Below are 18,557 nucleotides of genomic sequence, written 5' to 3'. Positions count from 1 at the left end.
ATTTGTATCATACGCATGCTTGGTAAAATGAGAAGAGGTCATGTGGTTGGGAGCAACACGGACCAAAGTATCTCAAACAGGGAGATTGGGTAAGACACCAAGGATCAGCATCATGGCATCAGCCTCTGGTTCTCTTTCTCAGCTTGTCTTTGATGACTGTTAAATAGCTGACAAGAAGATGGGCAACCCATGACCCACCTCTTCTTAATTCCTATGATGTCCCATTTGGATTAAATTGGCTTTTGTGTGAAAAGTAGTATATTTCTTCTTGTTTAAGCAATAGGTGGTAGTGATTGTCATTTTTGCTTTAACAAACCCACAAGAAAATTTGATCCCCTGAAGTCTCATGGGAGGAAATAAGACAGTAGCAACATCAGGACCTAACCCCATGGCAGCAAGGCAGGATAACTAGAGAGGGAAGCCATAACGAGGAGCACCCTTTGAGAGTGTAACTCAATATAGCACTTCTTGGCACTTTTTTACAGAATGACTTCACTTTCTTTGCTTGGTGGGTCTTCTATAAGGTTAGATTGGCCAGAAGACACTATAGGTTCAAAGGGAGAAAAGAGAGAAAAAAGAAGAAAAAAACTTAGAATCTGGTGCTGACTTTGGTAGCATGCATACTAAAATTAGAGTGATATAGAGAAGATTAACATGGCCCCTGCAAAAGGATGCCATGCGAATCCTTAAAGCATTCCATATTTTAAAAAAATATTTAAAATCTGGACTTATTAGAAACTGGGATATACAGGAAATACTGGTGCATATAGGGTATATAGGCTGACCCTGGGGTTATCTTGAATTGTTTCTTCATCTTCAAGGGGAAAAGGTTAGTGGGATCATGTAGGGTATCCCTTCTCCCCTTCCTCTCTGGAGGCTGCTTTCATCTCAGACCTTTTCAGTTCTTTGAGGTTACATTGTACTTTTGAGAGAGGAGGGAAAGAAGGAGGAAGCATAGGTGAGGACTTAGTTTGGTCGTAATCTCTTTGCCCTGCTTCCCCAGCACCATTACTTCTTTCTGTTGATTGTTTTTAATGGTGGAATTAGAGGAACTATACTGTTCTCTTTGCCTGTCCCCCAGGGATGGAAATACAGTTTTCAAGAAGAGAAACTTGATCAGTGACATCCAGGGTCTCTAATTTTATGTGTTTTTGGTTCAAGTGTTTCAGGATCATTTCCATGCCTGAAGTCCATGATTTTATGCCCAACAATGTAAAATCCAGCACTGCAAGAAGCTTTTAGCTTTCCAATTTATGTGTGATATGTTATTACTTGCAAACAGAACTCTGGCTGATGTCTCCAGGAAGCCAACACTAGTGTTGGGAGTTTAAAGGTTGAAGAACTGGGATTTAGGAATAATTAATATCAGATAATTCAAGAATCTGACATTTTCTAGGGAAAGAACTTTTATAAATAGCCTAACCAAGGGCCCCAGTTTGCCTTGGACTGTCCTGGTTCATGCCTCTTGCCCGGGTGTGATCCTTAATGGCACACACTTTCGCTCTCAAAAATGACTCAGGTTAAACAACAAATTAGATGCTTGTTCTGTTCACAAGCCACTTGAATGGTAGATATGGAGCCCTGGAAAGCATGGGCTGGAAGGAGACTATAAAAAAATGAAGAGCCATTAGCCATTTTTACAGCTAAGAGTGGAGGAGAGAGGAGCAAGAATGGGAAAGAAGACCACACCACCCAGCAGCTGGTTGGAGCTTACAGACTGTTTAGAACAGGGCTATCTAATATTAAATTTGATTTTATTGTACTGCTGTGATCTAAACTCCTTCCACAACCTCTATAATGAGGCTGGCTGCACACACAAATGCTTTATGTGAGAGATGGTTTAGGAGCTCCAGGAAAAGGAGCTATGTCTCCCACCTAAATCGGTGAGACGCATGGGGTGGGTCATATGGGGGAAGACAAGATGATCCATCCAATAACAAGTTGAGAGGGGAGGGTGACTGGGGAAAGCATAAATAACTCATTTCCTTTCCAGAATTCCATGAGATTTTGAGTACATATGTGTCAAAAAAAGTGGGTACACAAATCTCCCACTCCACATGAGATGACGTTTCAGCCATTTCATTAGAATCTCAAAGAATGGGATGCTTTAGATGGATTTTGACCTGAAACCATCAGCTTCATTGTAGAGCTTTATAAGAGACAGACCCAAAGACCATATTTAATTACTGCGGGATGCTACTAAGGATGTTGTTTGCTCTGTACCCTCTTTACTAGGACCCACATGAAAACTTTCTTTTAGGTTTTAGTGCTGGGAATGGTTAGACTAGTCTTGAATAACTAATTTATTTGTCTCATGGACTCTATTAGTCATGGAACTGATCTTGTTTCCCCCCTCTGTCTTGGCTGCTGGATTCGAACCTGGCTTTATCTATAGCCAACAAAGGGCATTAGAACATGAGACTCCTTGGGCTCAAATTTCACTCCTGGAAAATAAACATCCCCAAAGGAAACACACATACAGTCCTGGAAAATAAACATCCCCCAAGGAAACACAATACAGTCAAACCAGCTTCTTCAGAAAATGTCAATTCCTTATTTTCCATTTAGTATTACTTTCCAGGTATGGTCATAATTCTTTACTTCCTACTAAAGTGATAGGAAGTTGAGTGTCCCTATGTGCATGTGGTTTTGGTAGAAATCCTGAAATTCTTCTATAAAGCACATACCACAGAGACAGTGAATTCTATTTGGACTGCAAATCTGGAGGAATGAGGTATTGACATGGAATTGGCTGCTGTTAGGAGGATAAGGCATGCAAGAGGTGAGGGTGACTAATTTGCTTTTGAAGCTAAGGGAAGGGTTTAGATGCTGAGAAAGGGTTTAGATGCTGAGATGACTTTTCTTATTTATTAATACTTGGACTACATGGAAAAGATAGTGGAGATAGCCTAGGATAACTTTAGGTGTTACAGTAAATACCCACTTATCATTGTAGCTGCAAAATTATCCTTTTAAGACTAACCATAAATGTTGTTAGCCCAATTAAATTGAGCCTTGAGCCTACATGGTATAGGCTTTAAAAGAATGCTGGCAATGATATCCTCTATTTTATCCCCCTTAGAAGACAGTATTTCCCATCATAAAAACTCTGTTAATATGTTTGGCTAAGTGCCATTATTGCTTATGAAGGTTTAAGAGACAAAAAGAAAAGCAGGACTCCATAGTGCCAGAAACACAAGCTAAATATTTTATTGGATTCTAAAGGACAAAAGTGGAGAACATAAATACTTTAGTAAAAATCCATCACTCGTCTCAAAGAACCAACTTTGGCATTCATGGCACCCCAGTCAAGGTATCTCCTGTACTCCCCGGGCCTCAGGAGGTATTGCCTTCCCCTGTAACTGGGCATCTCATAGAGGACCCAGCAGCCATCCAGCACATTGAGGGAGTGGATTTCATTGAGATGGAAGCGGTCTTGAAGAGAGAGACAATCATCTGTGATCTCTGACATTTGTCCTCTGAAGTCATCTCGCTCATAGATCCTCATTCTGAAAGTGCCAGAGTGCTGGAGAGGCAGAGAGAAAAGCAAAGGTATGTGAACACAAATGGAGAGAACTTAGGGTTCTAGCTCCTACACCAACCAGGCCCCACCAGCCCAGAAGTTCTTGGAGTCTAGGTTTGCTTCCAAAACAATCCCGTTGTAGTGTTAAAGAGCCTCCCATCACCCACCAGGGCATCTAATGACTTATGGGTAATGCTAGGGACAGACTCAGCATCCCTTCAGTGTCATCCACCCAGTCTCTGTCCTTGGCAGCCAAAGGTGTGTCTCAAATAAAATCGATCACGTTAAGGCTTGTTATCAGAGAAGGTCCTTCTCCAAAGAGAAAAGGATAAGTCATTGGAAAGCAAAGTCCCATTTGATCGAGTACTCTGGTTAGAAAGGAATCAATATATTTAGCTATTTTCTGTAAGGCTAATGTTTTGGTTTTGTGTACACTGTGGAACATGAGATTATCAAGCTCTTGTGAAAAAGAAGATGACACATTTCCTTTGTCTCTCTTTTTATCACTTCAGCTTACTTCAGATTTCAACTTATCTGACCCTTAAGCTTTCTTTCTGGTCTCTTCTCTAGCTGTCTTCGTTTCCCTCAGCACCAAAAATCATGTCCATTAAGCTCTGTTTGGATGACACTATACCCCATGTCTCCCACACTTCAGCACATTCTTCTAAGAACTGTGCAATTACTCTCTAGGAAAAACTGAATCTCAAACTTTTGCTTCGGAGTTGGCCTTTTCTCTCATTTATACCTCTATGGGAGGGAATAGATACTGACCATGAAATTAGAACCAAAACCAGCAGACAGGGGCCTATCTTCTCCAGGAAGATAATTAAATACAAAAATGAGCCAAAGCAAGCAAGTATATTTTTACCAGTTAAGCAGACCCAGATTTCTGAATCCCTGTTGCTTGGAATGACAACATTAGGAAGTTACAACTTAAACACACGGCAACTTCTGTTTTCCCTAGGTCCTGCTTTTTCTCAATCAGTCTTTGGCTTTCTAATGTATTCAATTATATTTAAAATTAAAAAAATCTGAGATCATGTGAGTAAAAAAAAAGCAAGCACCACAGAGTTCATGGAGAATGGCTTCCCACCAGGGACATCCTTCTAGAATGGACCACAGAATGTCCCCCATCAGGGACATCCTTCTAGAATGGCTCACTCTCATCCTCTGCTCTCTGGTTGGAATGATTTGGTTGAAGAAGGGTATCTGCTAGTGGCTTTCGTGTCCAAAGAGCCCCAGAGAGCAGGACAGAGCCACGCTCACCTGGGGGATGAGGCGGCAGGAGCGGATGGAGTCGCTGAAGCCCAGCCACTGCTGGTAGTCGGGGTAGTCCCCGCGCCGCAGGAAGTACTGGTGGCCCTGGTAGTTGGGGCGCTCGTAGAGCATCCAGCAGCCGCTGTCCACGCGGATGGAGTTGCAGCGGCTGAAGTAGGGCTGCAGGTTGGGGCAGTCGCTGCTGCACTCGTAGCAGCGGCCCTGGAAGCCGCGGTCCTCGTAGAAGGTGATCTGCGGGATGGAGGATGTGGGAGCATGAGGCCGCCTGCCCCCCGCGCCCAGGAGGCTGCGCCAGGGCGAACACCGAGCCTGGATGCCCCGCACTTACCTTTCCCATGGTGGAGCGAGGGAGCAGGAGGTGTCGCTGGGTGCGGTGTGGGACGAGGGGGAGTGCCGCGGGATATATAGCAGCCCTGACTGCTGCCTCCGCAGGAAATCACACAAAAGGGGCCCATTTCGGTGAGTAAGGGGATTTGCAAGCTCCCCGCTCCTCCTCCCCCTGGTCATTGGGGTTAGCTGAATGGTTTACTCTCATTCTTTCTGGTAGGTTCGGGTTGTTCTGATTCACTAAAGCTGTTGTTGCCACCAAAATGAAAAGAGTCTTTACTCTTTTAGTTGAGCAAAAGGATGAGCGAAATTCTATCCCCCGTGCTTTTATTTTGTCGCCTACTCTGCTTCATTGACTCCTCAAAGGCAATTAAACTAAGTAATGGATTCTGCTGTTTGTTTGTTTGTTTGTTTGAACTTTTATTGAAAAGCAGAATTTAAATAATAAAGGATCTTTGGGAAGAGGGAATCAAGTGAAAAAATCTGTGGAAGTGCTTTAAAAAGCGGAAAGCTTCGTTCAAATTCAAGATCCTGTGGCCATCACGGCTGTTGTTTTGGGGTCTCTCTTGAGTAAAATTGATACTTGACTGGAGATTTGTAGGCTCCTGGAGGCTGGGAATTCTCTTTTATTCCTTTCTGCCTCTGGGCCTGGAGCAGAGGGTTGGCCCTCAATGCTTGGCTTTGATCAGAAAGAAGGCAGATAGTTAAGGCCTGCCTCCCCTTCCTCACAACTCCCTGAGAGCCTAAGTTCTTTCTGCTGGTGGCTGCCCAGAGTACTGCTTGCTCTTTTTGTTCCTGTCCTCTTTCCATGTCCTAAGATCTTTCTCTCCTCATCACCATTACAGACTCTTGCTCACTTGATAAGGGTGTGAGTTAGTGTGAAGAGTAATGTAGAAACCCTTGAAATACCAATGGCCTACTTTCTCACACCTTTGAGATGCTGGAGAGCACCCAAGCCAGATTGACAGAGCCTCTTGATCATACGAACTTCACTTCACAGGTGTGGTATGTGGACTCTTGAGGTCCCTGAGACGCTTTCAAGAGGTTCATCAGGTCAGAACGTTTTCATAACAATACCAAGATGTTATTGACCCTTTCCCTGTTATTCTTTTACAGGTGTATGGTGGAGGTTTTCTAGAGGCTATATGACACTAATCTGTAAAAATGTAAAACAATTCCGATCTTTTTGTTATTTGTTTTTGATTTGGAAAATATAGTTATTATTCATAAGAATATGTTATTTTTGTTAATGTGTAATAGATTTACCATCTAAGGCCTTGAGTCAGAGGCCTGTACTCTCAGACTTCTCAGTTGTGTAGCCAGCTTCCAATGTTAGACCATCAGGGACCTGGACTGGGTCAGGTAGGGGGGTGAGTGGTGCTTTCAGGATTTGCACGACTGTTCGGTGGAGGAATAAGCAATTGCAAGTGATACTAACTGTGACCACCTACCTTACCTGTCCTATGCCTTGCTTTCACAGTGCTTCCTCTAAAGTTATTTTTCTTCCCAGGACTTATAAACACCATGAAATTGTTGAATAGGCACCATTTGTGGAGAACACATTCAAGGATCAACACCTACACACATACACATGCACTTCTGCAGTTTCCATTACTATTTGTGTAATCTTGGGAAAATCACCTAACTTCCCTAGGCTTTGGTTTCCCCATTTATAAAATAGGAATGGTGATGAAAATCAAATGCAATAATGAACTCAAAAATACATGATAAACTATAAATACCAGTGGTTAAAATATCATATCATTCATATTTTAATAAATGCTAAGGATGATAATATTAATAGAATTCTTGGTACATCAAACAAAAATAAATATGAATGTGTTTCTGTGTTTCAACATCACAGTGTCTACATTTTTTGCTTATTTTATGGAGACCAAATGTGATCAGTGGATAATATCAGTGGATAAAATGTGAAATGGTTTGGAATTTAGCAACAATCTTGTTTGGTAATTTTGATTTCAACAATCAAATGATGACTACCATTTGAGTGTGATCCTGAAGCAAGGTGCCATGGAGAGGAATAACATAGATAAGGGCAGTAGAGTCAGAGCAGATAGAGTCCTTGAAGTTCACCCACTGCTGGTGGCAGATGCCACAGCCCAGAGCAGCACGCAGCTCTTGTTGTCCACTTGCATGTGCCAAGTTGCCACAGCTAAAGCAGGACTGCAGGTTGGAGTGGCCACTGCTTCTTGCATAGGAGGTAATCTGCAATGGAACACGTTTACAGTAAGGGAAATCTCCCCAAGATCACATTACCATGAGTTCATTGAGAAAATCCTGTTCTACACCCTCCCCCACTGGTGGACTGCAGATGCAGCAGCCAGGGTCATCATCAGCCATAACAGAGGCTCAGGTATATGTGCTTACATGCGTATGTGTGAACATTTCTGATCCATCAGGCAATTTAGGCCTGATTTGGCTAATAGTAGAATTTTGCCTTTTTTCTCATTTCTATATCACTAGTGCAGTCTTTTTAATGTGTTTGACTTTTATTCTTCATTACATTAAAGTTGTTAAAGTGCTTTGGAGGTCTTTGAAGCTGTGTGGAAGAGGAAAGTTGATATATAAAGGACAAGTCAGAAGAAGTATCCTTGCTCTAATTATTTGACTAAACTTTTTAATCTTTAAGTAGAGAAATAATAAGAATAGACACAATTCACGCTAAAAACTATGGGGACATTTGCATTAAATCACAGCAGGCTGGGAGGGCCAATGAGGGAGGATTTGGTCCCATTCTGCCTTCTAAGTTTAAGATGTCTGTGAGGATCTGGGCCTAGGGAAGGGAGCCATTCCTTGATACTGGAGCACCTTCCCTTCTCCGAAGTTTATCAAATCCTGGTTCAGTCTCAGCAGCCTACATCCCTCTTCTAGGACAGCTCCTCTTCAGACCAGCTTTACTTGGCTCTGTCTTCTCTGAGCACCTACCTCCACTTCATCACCACCTAACTTAGCACAGCAGCTCTGTCTTTCTCATATAATTTCTTCTTTTCCTGCTTTCTTCTTTTCCTTGTTTTCGGCAAGGTTATGAGTTCAAGAATAGGACCATGTCACACCTCTTTATCCCCCATCATGATTTATTATTAATTAGTTAGATGGATAAAGAGAGCCCCACAAACATGAAGAGCATGAAAAAATAATAATTCTAATTCTATTTTGGAAAATGATGACTCTCCCACGTGAAGTCACCCATGTGGATGTTCAGAGACATAGAAGCCTCTTTCTCCCACTCACTCAGCTACCACTTTCTCTGATTCCAATGCCCTCTGCTTCTGCCTGTCCTGGGTTACCTGGGAGGACTTGAAGGGAGGTGAAAATGGCCCAGAACCCCAGGCTGGTGTGGGCTGACAACAACAAGGCCCTCCAAGAGCACCACCAGGGCTATGCTATTAAAGTCTTAGAACTTTCCTCCAGCAGCTGAGGGAGAGAGACAGGGGAGTGGGCCTGAGAAAGAGAATGAAAATGAAAGAAAAAGTAGTAAGCAATATTTTGTGAAGGAAAATAATAAAGAATATTCTTAGCTATTTCCTTGTAATTTTTTTCTTATACTTTTTTAAAAAAAGATTTATCTATCATCTATCTATCATCTATCTATCTGAGAGAGCCAGAGTGGGGCAGATGGAGAGGGAGAGAAGCAGACTTCCCGCTGAGTGTGGAGCCCACTGTGTGTGGGTGTGGGGGGGCTTGTACTTTAGAAGGTGGATGGATCAATAGAATGAGTCTTTGGATCCCGGATGACGTAAGACATGCTTTGTTATGTCTCTTTGTATTACCAGCCAGCAGCCCATTCGATTTATGTGGGAGGTTAAGGGATTGAAGCCAATGCATCTCTTATCAGAAATATTTGAATACTGAGTTTAACTGTAAAGTTATGTATTAGTTGTTTGTTTTTTTTAATAACTGCAAAACTCCCTTTTGGAAGAACTGGTCTTATTTAAATCAAAACAAAAAGTTAGAAAGCTGTTTAGGGTCCTCTAGGAGCTCATGGTTAAATGAACCTGTAGATCAAAATATTTGAATGGATCTACTATAACCCCTGCTTTCTCCTAAAAACAAAATCATTTATTTAGGAGCCATTATAGTCGCGTGAGGCTGTTAGGAGCCTGAGTGGAAAGAGTTCATTACCCTTCTCCCCTCCCCCACACAAATGTTTTTGTTTACAAATTGGCTTTTCCGGACTCTCTGGTAACCACTCCCAAGTGAAATCTCTTGAGTTCGTCAGCACATCATTGACTTGACCCTACTGAAGGAAGCCATGTCTACTTTTATTTAAGCAGTTAGGATTGAAACTGCAGCAAATCTTACAGTACTCATTTGGCTCATGATGATGAAAATAATAATAGGTAATAGGAAGTAGCTTACTGTATAAAGAGTGTCTGGTATGTTCCAGACATTGTATGAGGAATCTTGTACAAAGTACATCATGTAGCCAACACAGCACAATTATTATGGGAACTTCCCCAAATATTTGTGAAATCTAGAGCAACAGCATAAATAGAGCCTTCTCTATCTCTCCCCTCTTCTCTTTTCACTCCCTCACATGTCCATACTCTATCCACATGCTCTTTGCCCCCCTTCCCTTCCACAAACAGCTGCTTTTGACTACCAGTGTTTTTGGGAGGATAGACCTGGTAAAGACTCTCTTTTAGGTCTTGGAATCAAGGGTCTAGATAGAGGGAATTCTGGAGTTTTAGGTAAAAGGAGTGTGGTCTAGAAGTGTGGGCTTGTTCCCAGGGTTCCACAGATTCTTGTCCTGTGGGGAAGATTGCAGCTAGAGGAGGCTAGAATAAGACCCTCTGAAGCACCCAGTTCAGGCCAAGATCCCTGACAGACCAAGTCTAATTATAGTACTGATCACTATAGAGAAACAAATCCAAAAAGGTAGACATAGCTAGTAAGTGAAGGAACTGGGATTTGAACTCAGGTGTGTCAGCCTCCAAGGCCTAAACTAATTGCTTCTACATATAACAATGGCTTATCTTAGATGTTCCTTTCTAGGTGTGCCTATCTTATATCTTTCCTAAATTGCGTGCTTCTCAATGTCATACTTTTAATTTACAAAAGGCCTCGCATCCAACTAGCTTGCAGTGTCCCTACCAACCCTGAGAATCTTTGTCTTTAACAGGAGTTCTGGTAAATTGAAGTGGACTCTTCAATTGACTGTTGCTGCCAAGCTCAAGAAATCAGCATTAACTGACTATAACAGGCTCTGTAATCCCTTATTCACTTATTTGGACTTCTTATTCACTTCTAAGACAGTGGTAATGAGTGACTGTCAAAGGGACATTAAAGAAATTCACCTTTCTTTGACTTAAAGAAATTTTCTAGAAAACAGCTAATTTATCCTGACCCTTTTTCCTTATAAAGTCCATATATACAGCCCAATTAGACACAACGAATAGAGTGATGACTACTACTTACCGAGCTTCTGCTTTATGCTAGCCTCTTTATAGGAGGGAGCTCATTTATTCCTCATAAGATCATACAAGTGGGAAAACTGAAGCTCAGGGAGGATAAGTAACTTGCTCAAGATCAGCCAGCCATGGGTGGTCAAACCAGGACCAAGTCTATAGAACTCGAAGCCTGCATTGGTAGCCACTGAGATACTCCACTTCGAAACCTGATAAAGTCCTAAAGTATCAGAGCCGGAACGAAATGTGGAGCTCATCTTATCCAGACCCTTCATTTTATAGAGAGGGAAAGTTTTGGGGTACTGAGCTTCGTGCCATCAAATGCTGTTTTCTAAGCCTCTAAGTTCACCAGATTAAAACAAAACCAAATCCTAAATTAACAAAGTTATTTTCGGAGAGACATGTCACCTGGTTTTTCATTTTTTTGTAAAAACAGAGATCATACATCTTTAGTCACCCAACCAGAGGACAACACATGATGATTTAGCTAGGCCAGCAACAAAACCTCAACTCTTCTATGTATTTGGAATTGATAAGAGCCACAACATTTTGATAATATGTGTATCTTTATATTTATAATTTATCTTTGTAAATTCCTTTACAAGAAGGAATTTTATTTTAAAAGAATCTTCACTACTTAAGGTTCTGTACAGAACATTATTTTTTAAACACTTTTTTTTCTTTCTTTTTAAGTAATCCTGATACCCAACATGGGGCTTGAACTCACAACCCTGAGATCAAGAGTCACAAGCTCTATGGACTGAGCCAGCCAGGCACCCCAGAGCATTAGTTTTTAAAAGATCTTTGTTGATATATATTCACATATCATACAGTTGATCCATTTAAAGTATACACTTAATGGTTTTAGTATGTTTATAGATATGTACAACCATTCCTACAGTCAATTTTAGAACATGCTCATCAATGCAATGAGAAATCCTGTACTTGTAAATTGCATTCCCTTATCCACCATCCTCCGAGCCCTAAGCAACCACTAATCTACTTACTATCTTTGTAGATTTACCTACTCTGGGTATTTTATATCAATGGAAGCTTATAACATATATGCTTTTGTGACTGGTTTCTTTCACTTTGCATAATGTTTTCAAGGTTCATCCATGTTATAGAACGTATCAGTATTTCATTCCTTTTAATGGCCAAATACTAATGGAATACTAATGGAATTCCATAATATGGATATATCACATTTTATTTATTTATTTTATTTTTTTATATCACATTTTATTGATCCAATTATCCATCGATAAACTGGGTTGTTTTCACTGTTTAGCCGTTGTGATTGGTGCTGCTATAAATGCTATGTATAAGTTTGTGTTTGAACACTCCTTTCAATTCTTTTGAAGGTATACCTAGAAGTAGAATTGCTGAGTCATATGATAACTCTGTGTTTCACTAAGGAACTGCCAAACTATTTTCCATAGCAGCTGCACCATTTTACATTTCTACCAGCAACTTATGTGAGTGCTAATCTCTTTACATCCTTACCAATATTTGTTATTTTCTGGGGATTTCCCTCCCTAAAACTATTATAACTATCCTAGTGGGTATTAAGTGGTATCTCATTGTGGTTTCAATTTGGATTTCCCTAAGGACTAATGATGTTGAACATCTTTTCATTTGTTTATTGACCATTTGTATATCTTCTTCAGAAAGATACATATTCAAGTCTTTTGCCCATCTTTTAATTGTGTTTTCTTTGTGTTATTGAGTGGTAAGAGTTGATATATATATATATATATATATATATATATCTCCAGAATATATATGTGTGTATATATATGTGTCTGTGTGTGTATGTATGTGTGTGTGTGTGTGTGTATATATATATATATTCAACATATATATTCTGGATACTCAATTCTTACCAGATAAACAGTTTATAAATATTTCTTCCCATTCTGTAGACTGTCTTTTCACTTTCTTTTTAAGAAAATTATTATTTATTTTGTTTTCTCCCAAGATTTTATTTCAATTCAAGTTAGTTAACATATAGCATAGTATTGATTTTAGGAGTAGAATTTAGTGATTCATCACTTAGATATAACACCCAGTGCTCACATCAAGGGCCCTCCTTAATGCTTATCATCCATTTAGTGCATCCCCTCACTCTCCTCCCATCTGGCAACCCTCAGTTTGTTCTCTATAGTTAAGAGTTTCTTATGGTTTGCCGCTCTCTCTGTTTTAACTTATTTTATTTTTCCTTCCCTCCCCTTATGTTCATGTTTTGTTTCCTAAATTCCACACATAAGTGAAATCATATGGTATTTGTCTTTCCCTGACTGACTTATTTTGCTTAGCATAATACACTTTTGCTCCATCTATATCATTGCTAATGGCAGATTTCACTCTTTTTGATGGCTGAGTAATAGTCCATTGTATATATACATACCATATCTTCTTTATCCATTTATTGGCTGATGGAAATTTGAGCTTTTTCCATAATTTGGCTATTGTTAATAATGATACTATAAACTTTGGGGTGCATATGCCCCTTCAAATCAGTATTTTTGTATCCTTTGGATAAATATTTAGTAGTGCACTTGCTGGATCATAGAGTAGTTCGACTTTTAATTTTTGAGGAACCTCCATACTGTTTTCTAGAATGGCTGCACCAGTTTGCATTTCCACCAATAGTATAAGAGAGTTCCCCCTCCTCTGCACGCTCACCAACACCTGTAGTTTTCTGAGTTGTTGATTTTTAGCCATTCTGATAGGTGAGGTGGTATCTTATTGTGGTTTTGATTTGTATTTCCCTGATGAGAGATGTTGAGCATTTTTTCATGTGTTAGTCATTAGTATGTCTTCTTTGGGGAAATGTCTGTTCACATTTTCTGTCCATTTCTTTTTTTTTTTCTGCCCATTTCTTAACTGGATTATTTATTTTTGGGTGTTGAGTTTGATAAGTTCTTTATGGATTTTGAATATTAACCCTTAACCAGATATGTCATTTGCAAATATCTTCTCTCATTCTGTAGGTTGCCTTTAAGTTTTGTTGATTGTTTCCTTTGCTATGCAGAAGCTTTTTATCTCAGGAAGTCCCAACAGTTCATTTTTGCTTTTGTTTCCCTTGCCTCCAGAGACATGTCTATTAAGAAGTTTCTATATTCACTTTCTCGATAGTGTCCTTTGATGCCTAAGAGGTTTTAATTTTGACTAAGCCTGATTTACTTTGTTGTTCTTGTTTATGCTTTTGGTATCATATTTAAAACGTCATTGCCTAATAAAAGATTATAAAGATGTATACTTGTGTTTCTTCCAAGTTTTACAGCTCGAGTTTTTACATTTAAGTCTTTGAGTTTTTGGAGTTAGCTTTTACATATGGTGTGAAATAGGGAGCTAACTTCCTCCTTTTGCATGCAGTTGTCTAATAGTTTCAGCACCATTTGTTAAAAAGCTATTCTTTCCCCCCGTTAAATCATCTTCACATCCTTGTCAAAAATCAGACACATGGTTAATTTCTGGATTCTCCAGTCTATTTCATTCATCTCCATGTCTACCCAATGCCAGTACCTCACAGTCTTGATTACTGTTGTTTTGTGAGAAGTTCTAAAATTGAGAAGTACTCCTACTTTGTTCTTCTTTCTCAAGATTGTTTTGGCTATTCTGGGTCCCATGCAATTCTATGTGAATTTTAAAATCAGTTTGATAAAGAAGTTAACTGGGAGAGGGCACTATTTTTGCTTATATAAATTTGAAAAGAGAATTAGCATTCTGGGAGAACAGAATACTACAGAATCCACTTGACTTTCCACTTTAATACTTCACTCTGTGTAATTGAGTCTTTTTTAAAAAATTAAATTCAATTAATTAACATATAGAGTATTATTAGTTTCAGAGGCAGAGTTCAGTGATTCATCAGACTTATATAATACCCAGTGCTCGTTACATCACATAGGTAATTGAGTCTTAGAAATAGAAATTCATACTGGAATCCAAAATTAAGCTGACTGTATTGTACTCTTGAATTTGAGCAAACACTGGGGACATGAATTTTCTACATTTACATTTGTGTAATAATTTAAAAATAACAAAATGTGTTCACAATCTTTCCCTGTCTTTTCATCATAATCATCCTGGGATTTAGTGAAGCAGGAATCTCTCATCCACGTCTAGTCTTCAATAAAGTGATTTAGACACAGAAAGGATAAAAAATGACTTGCTTAAGGAGATAAACCAGTAAGTAGGGTAACCAAGCATCCTGGTTTACCTGAGACTGAGGGGTTTTCCAGGATGTAAGATTTGTGATGCTAAAACTGGAAAAGTCCCTAAAAAACTAGTCTGAGTTGGTCACATTACCAGTAACTAGTAAGTAGAATTAGGATAACAACCCAGGCCTTTAACACTTCCTTTAACACTTCTCTTCCCAGCTGAACTCATTAAGCATGCTTGACCTTCTCTACCTTGGGAATTCTGCCTAAAAGCCCTCTCTTCACTCAGCTTTTCTTGACTAATCTGAAATTCCAGCTGCCCTAACCTTTCCAGCAAGCCCTTGTCTTTGGTATGCCAGCCTCAACTTGTTCTATGTTTTTTTTACTTTATGTGGGTCTAAGAGTTTTTTCTTCCATTTGTCTTTCCTCTCTTTCTCAGACTGTGAGTTGTAGAAGAAGACATGGTGCTTCTCCCTCCTTCTCATGAGTGGGGGCTTCATAAATCCTGTTGCCTGACCAACGGGAAGTAGGTAGACATTCCAAACACCTGACCTTCAGGGTTAGGTATGTTGCCAAGGATCACCATTTATTAGAGTTCAGTGATTATGTAAGATAAATAAGAGTCACTTGGTGCCAGAAACACAATTTGCATATTTATTGCATTTTGATGTGGATCATAACAAGAAACACATAACCTAGTACAAATCGATGACCCGTCTCAGAGAGCCCACTCGGGCATCCATGGCTCCCCAGTCGTGGTAGCGCCTGTAGTCCCCCGGCCTCAGCAGGTACTGCCGCCCCCGGTAGTTGGGCATCTCGTAGAGGACCCAGCAGCCCTCCAGCACATGCAGGGAGTGGAGCTCATTGAGCCGGAAGCGATCGTGGATGCAGGAGCAGTCCTCAGTGAGCTCAGAAACAAGGCCCCCGTAGTCATCTCTCTCGTACAGCCTTATCCTGTGAGAGCTGGTCTGCTGGGACCATAAACAAAAGAAGAAAAATCAATCATGTGCATCTCTGATCTCAGTAAAAGTGAGTCAGCCTGCATCTTCATGCAGCATAGTTTTCAAACCATCCTGCCGGATACAGGTCCTCTCCTCACATTGTTGGTCTGACAAATTAGGAAGAATATCAAAACTGACTTGATCTTGTGGAAGAAACAAACATTGAAATAAAGGGAACAAAAGGGATTCCTTCGTAGGAAACCATTGGTTACAACCATATTTAGTCTGTAAGAGAGGATTTTAACTCTTTTCCATTATGGCTGCATATAACTGAGTCCTAACAGGCTTGTTTCTAACTCACTCTTCACACGTAATTTACAATTCGTATTTACTCTGAGTCCACATCTGACATTTTGCCAAGTAACTGGAACCATTTGAGATTCTTGCCTCAAAGAAATTCCTATTTTATTCATGTGTCTTTTTGGATCTGCAAATTTCTCTAGCCTACTTTTGGTTTCACTTCTTGAATCTGCTTGTCACACCACGTAATTTGGTGTCACCAGCAAGCAGAAACACAAACTCGACGTGTTTAAAAAACATTAAGCAGCACTTTGATGAGGACCACATCCCATGAAATCCTAATTAACGATCTGTCTCTGACCCTCATAAGAGACTAGTTGATAATGACTCCCGGGAAACAGGGAGCCCCTTAGGAGCTGAGACATATTGTTCTAGTTTCTAGATCCTTCTGTCGTAGAGACTGTATGGAAAACAATCACTAATACAGTCAGAACACATCATGCCTATGTTCTCCCATAGTCTCTTCAGTCTTCCTATCATTAAAAAATAATGACCTGGATAGGCTTTTATTTATTTATTTTTTCCTTTTCTGAACATGGTGATTTTTATTTAGAGAGCAGGGATCAGCTAGGTGCTACCAAATTTAACTTTAGAGGCTGTGTTGTAATTTCTTATGCCTAAGAACAATCTTGTCCTAAGTAGGAAAAAAAAAAAAAAAAGGTCACAGTGAGTCATAAGCCTGTTCACAATTTTTTTTTTTTTTTTTTTTTTAGATGCTCCAGAGTCAGGCAGTGCTATCCTTACTGTGAACACTCATCCCGAGTGGAAACAAAGGGACTCTTAGGAACAGGAATTTATGGCCACGGATCAGTGATGCTTTCACATCGGGCTGGTGGAAGCAAGACTCACGTAGGGGATGGCCTGGCAGGAGCGGACGGCGTCGCTGAGGCCCAGCCACTGCTGGTAGTCGGGGTAGTCCCCGCGCCGCAGGAAGTACTGGTGGCCCTGGTAGTTGGGGCGCTCGTAGAGCATCCAGCAGCCGCTGTCCACGCGGATGGAGTTGCAGCGGCTGAAGTAGGGCTGCAGGTTGGGGCAGTCGCTGCTGCACTCGTAGTGCCGGCCCTGGAAGCCCCGGTCCTCGTAGAAGGTGATCTACGGTGGGAAACAAGGGGGGGTGGCCAGAAGTCAGCAGGGAAGCACCCCCAAACACAGTAGACACTCCGCTGACGTGGCCTGGCACCTCGGGGGGCTCACCTTCCCCATGGTTGTGGCCTCGGATGATCAGCGTCCAGTGTGATGGGGACAAGTGGGGCAGCCGGTATATGTAGCAGGAGGGCTGCTGCGTTGGCAAGAACAACACAAAAGGGGCCTGGGGGTAGTGCGTGAGGGGATTTCTATGTTCTCTCTCTTTTTTTTTTCATTTGGGATCATGGGGCAGGGGGCTCTCATTCTCTCTGGCATTTTCGAGTTCTCCTCACTAGCTCCAGTGAAAGGAATTGAGGTCAGCAGAGCCATTATGACCTTGGAGACAAAGGGCGCACTTCTCATCCTATGCAGCTCTCTAGAAATACATTACATGCCCAGCATTTTGTGTGTTTGCCTATGGAAACTGCTGAGATGGGGTTGGTGGTTCCATCTGGGGTGACTCGTGACAATCCTATGAGTTCCAGAAGGACTTGAAGGGGTAAAGGTGACCAGGAAAATCCTCTGATTGAAAGGCAATTACATTTTCTAAATTACTTCCTTGATATGATATGGTTTTGATAAGAGTATTTTGCATATGTTTATGTAGGGGGAAAATATTAGAATGGTGTATGTATATACCAAAACATCAGTGATGGTTATCAATAAATGGTAAGATTATAGATTCTGGTTTTATGTTTTTATTTCTCCTTTTTGCTGTTTTGATTGCCTTAATTTTTACCATAAATATATGTGACACTCATGAAAAGAAAAATAAACTCCATTTGTAAACGTTTAACTCTGAGTTGCTGGGGGAAAGCAGCAAATTTTGAAAATAAGTATAATTTGTTCTGAGATTAAATGCTTCTCCCTGGACTAAAAATAAAGAGATTTCCCAAGACTCTGTGAGACGCTCTGAGAGCAGGAAAACATACAGGATCCTTCCATTCCTCTCTCTCCCACCAACCATTTTCTAGGGTTGCTTTTCTTCTCAAAACTAGCAGCATACTTTGCCTGAGTTTTCCCTTTCTGGAGCATCACTGTTTCAAGTAACTTCCTAAGTAGCCTTTTCCATTGCTGCCACCCTACTGATTTAGAAGCACTCCTCAGCTATGCAGGGGTGCGGGAGGCCTTCAGTCCCTAGCATCTTGGTCATCTGTGGGTGTGCAGAAAGACGGAGTCAAACACCTTTGTGGTTTGTGACCCACGGAGGGCTCTGAAAAGGTATCCAACCGCAGCTGGCTCTGAGTGTCCACAATATGATTTGTGAAGGTCCTTGGGCAGCAAGTGAAGCAGACATGCAGGTGTCAAGAGGACAGACAGCAGTGGCCACAAAGAAAAAAAATGTTCCCTCCCAACTGGCAGAGCTAGACAAAAGGAAATCGGGCAAAGCTCTAGGACACTAGAT

The 18,557-nt window shown here is 40.8% G+C and overlaps 2 protein-coding genes and 1 non-coding gene across 4 annotated transcripts; 1 reads left to right on the top strand and 2 right to left on the bottom strand.

Moving 5' to 3' along the window:
- Positions 1–599: 599 nt before the first annotated feature.
- LOC112922619 (U6 spliceosomal RNA) lies at positions 600–706 on the top strand. The gene has a single exon (XR_003235500.2). It is a non-coding gene; the product is annotated as a U6 spliceosomal RNA (small nuclear RNA).
- Positions 707–3,185: 2,479 nt separating this feature from the next.
- On the bottom strand, positions 3,186–5,138 carry CRYGB (crystallin gamma B). Of its 2 annotated transcripts, none has more exons than XM_026002050.2 (3): positions 5,130–5,138; positions 4,784–5,032; positions 3,186–3,526 (listed from the first exon to the last, which is right to left on the bottom strand). In XM_026002050.2, the coding sequence occupies exons 1-3, from the start codon at positions 5,136–5,138 to the stop codon at positions 3,251–3,253; spliced, it is 534 nt and encodes a 177-aa protein (XP_025857835.1). In that variant the 3' UTR covers positions 3,186–3,250. The 2 variants fall into 2 exon arrangements, with proteins under 2 accessions (XP_025857835.1, XP_025857836.1); XM_026002051.2 differs by having other exon boundaries at positions 4,790–5,032.
- A 10,229-nt stretch (positions 5,139–15,367) lies between these two features.
- LOC112922464 (gamma-crystallin A) lies at positions 15,368–17,230 on the bottom strand. The gene is made up of 3 exons (XM_026002039.2): positions 17,222–17,230; positions 16,877–17,119; positions 15,368–15,694 (listed from the first exon to the last, which is right to left on the bottom strand). Exons 1-3 carry the CDS (start codon positions 17,228–17,230, stop codon positions 15,422–15,424), a joined length of 525 nt encoding a protein of 174 aa, XP_025857824.2. The 3' UTR covers positions 15,368–15,421.
- Positions 17,231–18,557: the final 1,327 nt, after the last annotated feature.

This window comes from Vulpes vulpes, chromosome 16 (genome assembly GCF_048418805.1).
Source record: "Vulpes vulpes isolate BD-2025 chromosome 16, VulVul3, whole genome shotgun sequence".
Taxonomy (NCBI): Eukaryota; Metazoa; Chordata; class Mammalia; order Carnivora; family Canidae; genus Vulpes; species Vulpes vulpes.
The sequence above is the reverse complement of the archived record's forward strand: the minus strand, read 5'-3'. Positions and strand labels throughout refer to the sequence as shown.

Coding starts and splice junctions, on each gene's coding strand:
- CRYGB (XM_026002050.2), bottom strand. Junction 3,527..4,783: donor GCCTCATCCCCCAGGTGAGC/GTGGCTCTGTCC, acceptor CTGCCTCTCCAG/CACTCTGGCACTTTCAGAAT.
- LOC112922464 (XM_026002039.2), bottom strand. Junction 15,695..16,876: donor CCTGCCAGGCCATCCCCTAC/GTGAGTCTTGCT, acceptor TGGTCCCAGCAG/ACCAGCTCTCACAGGATAAG.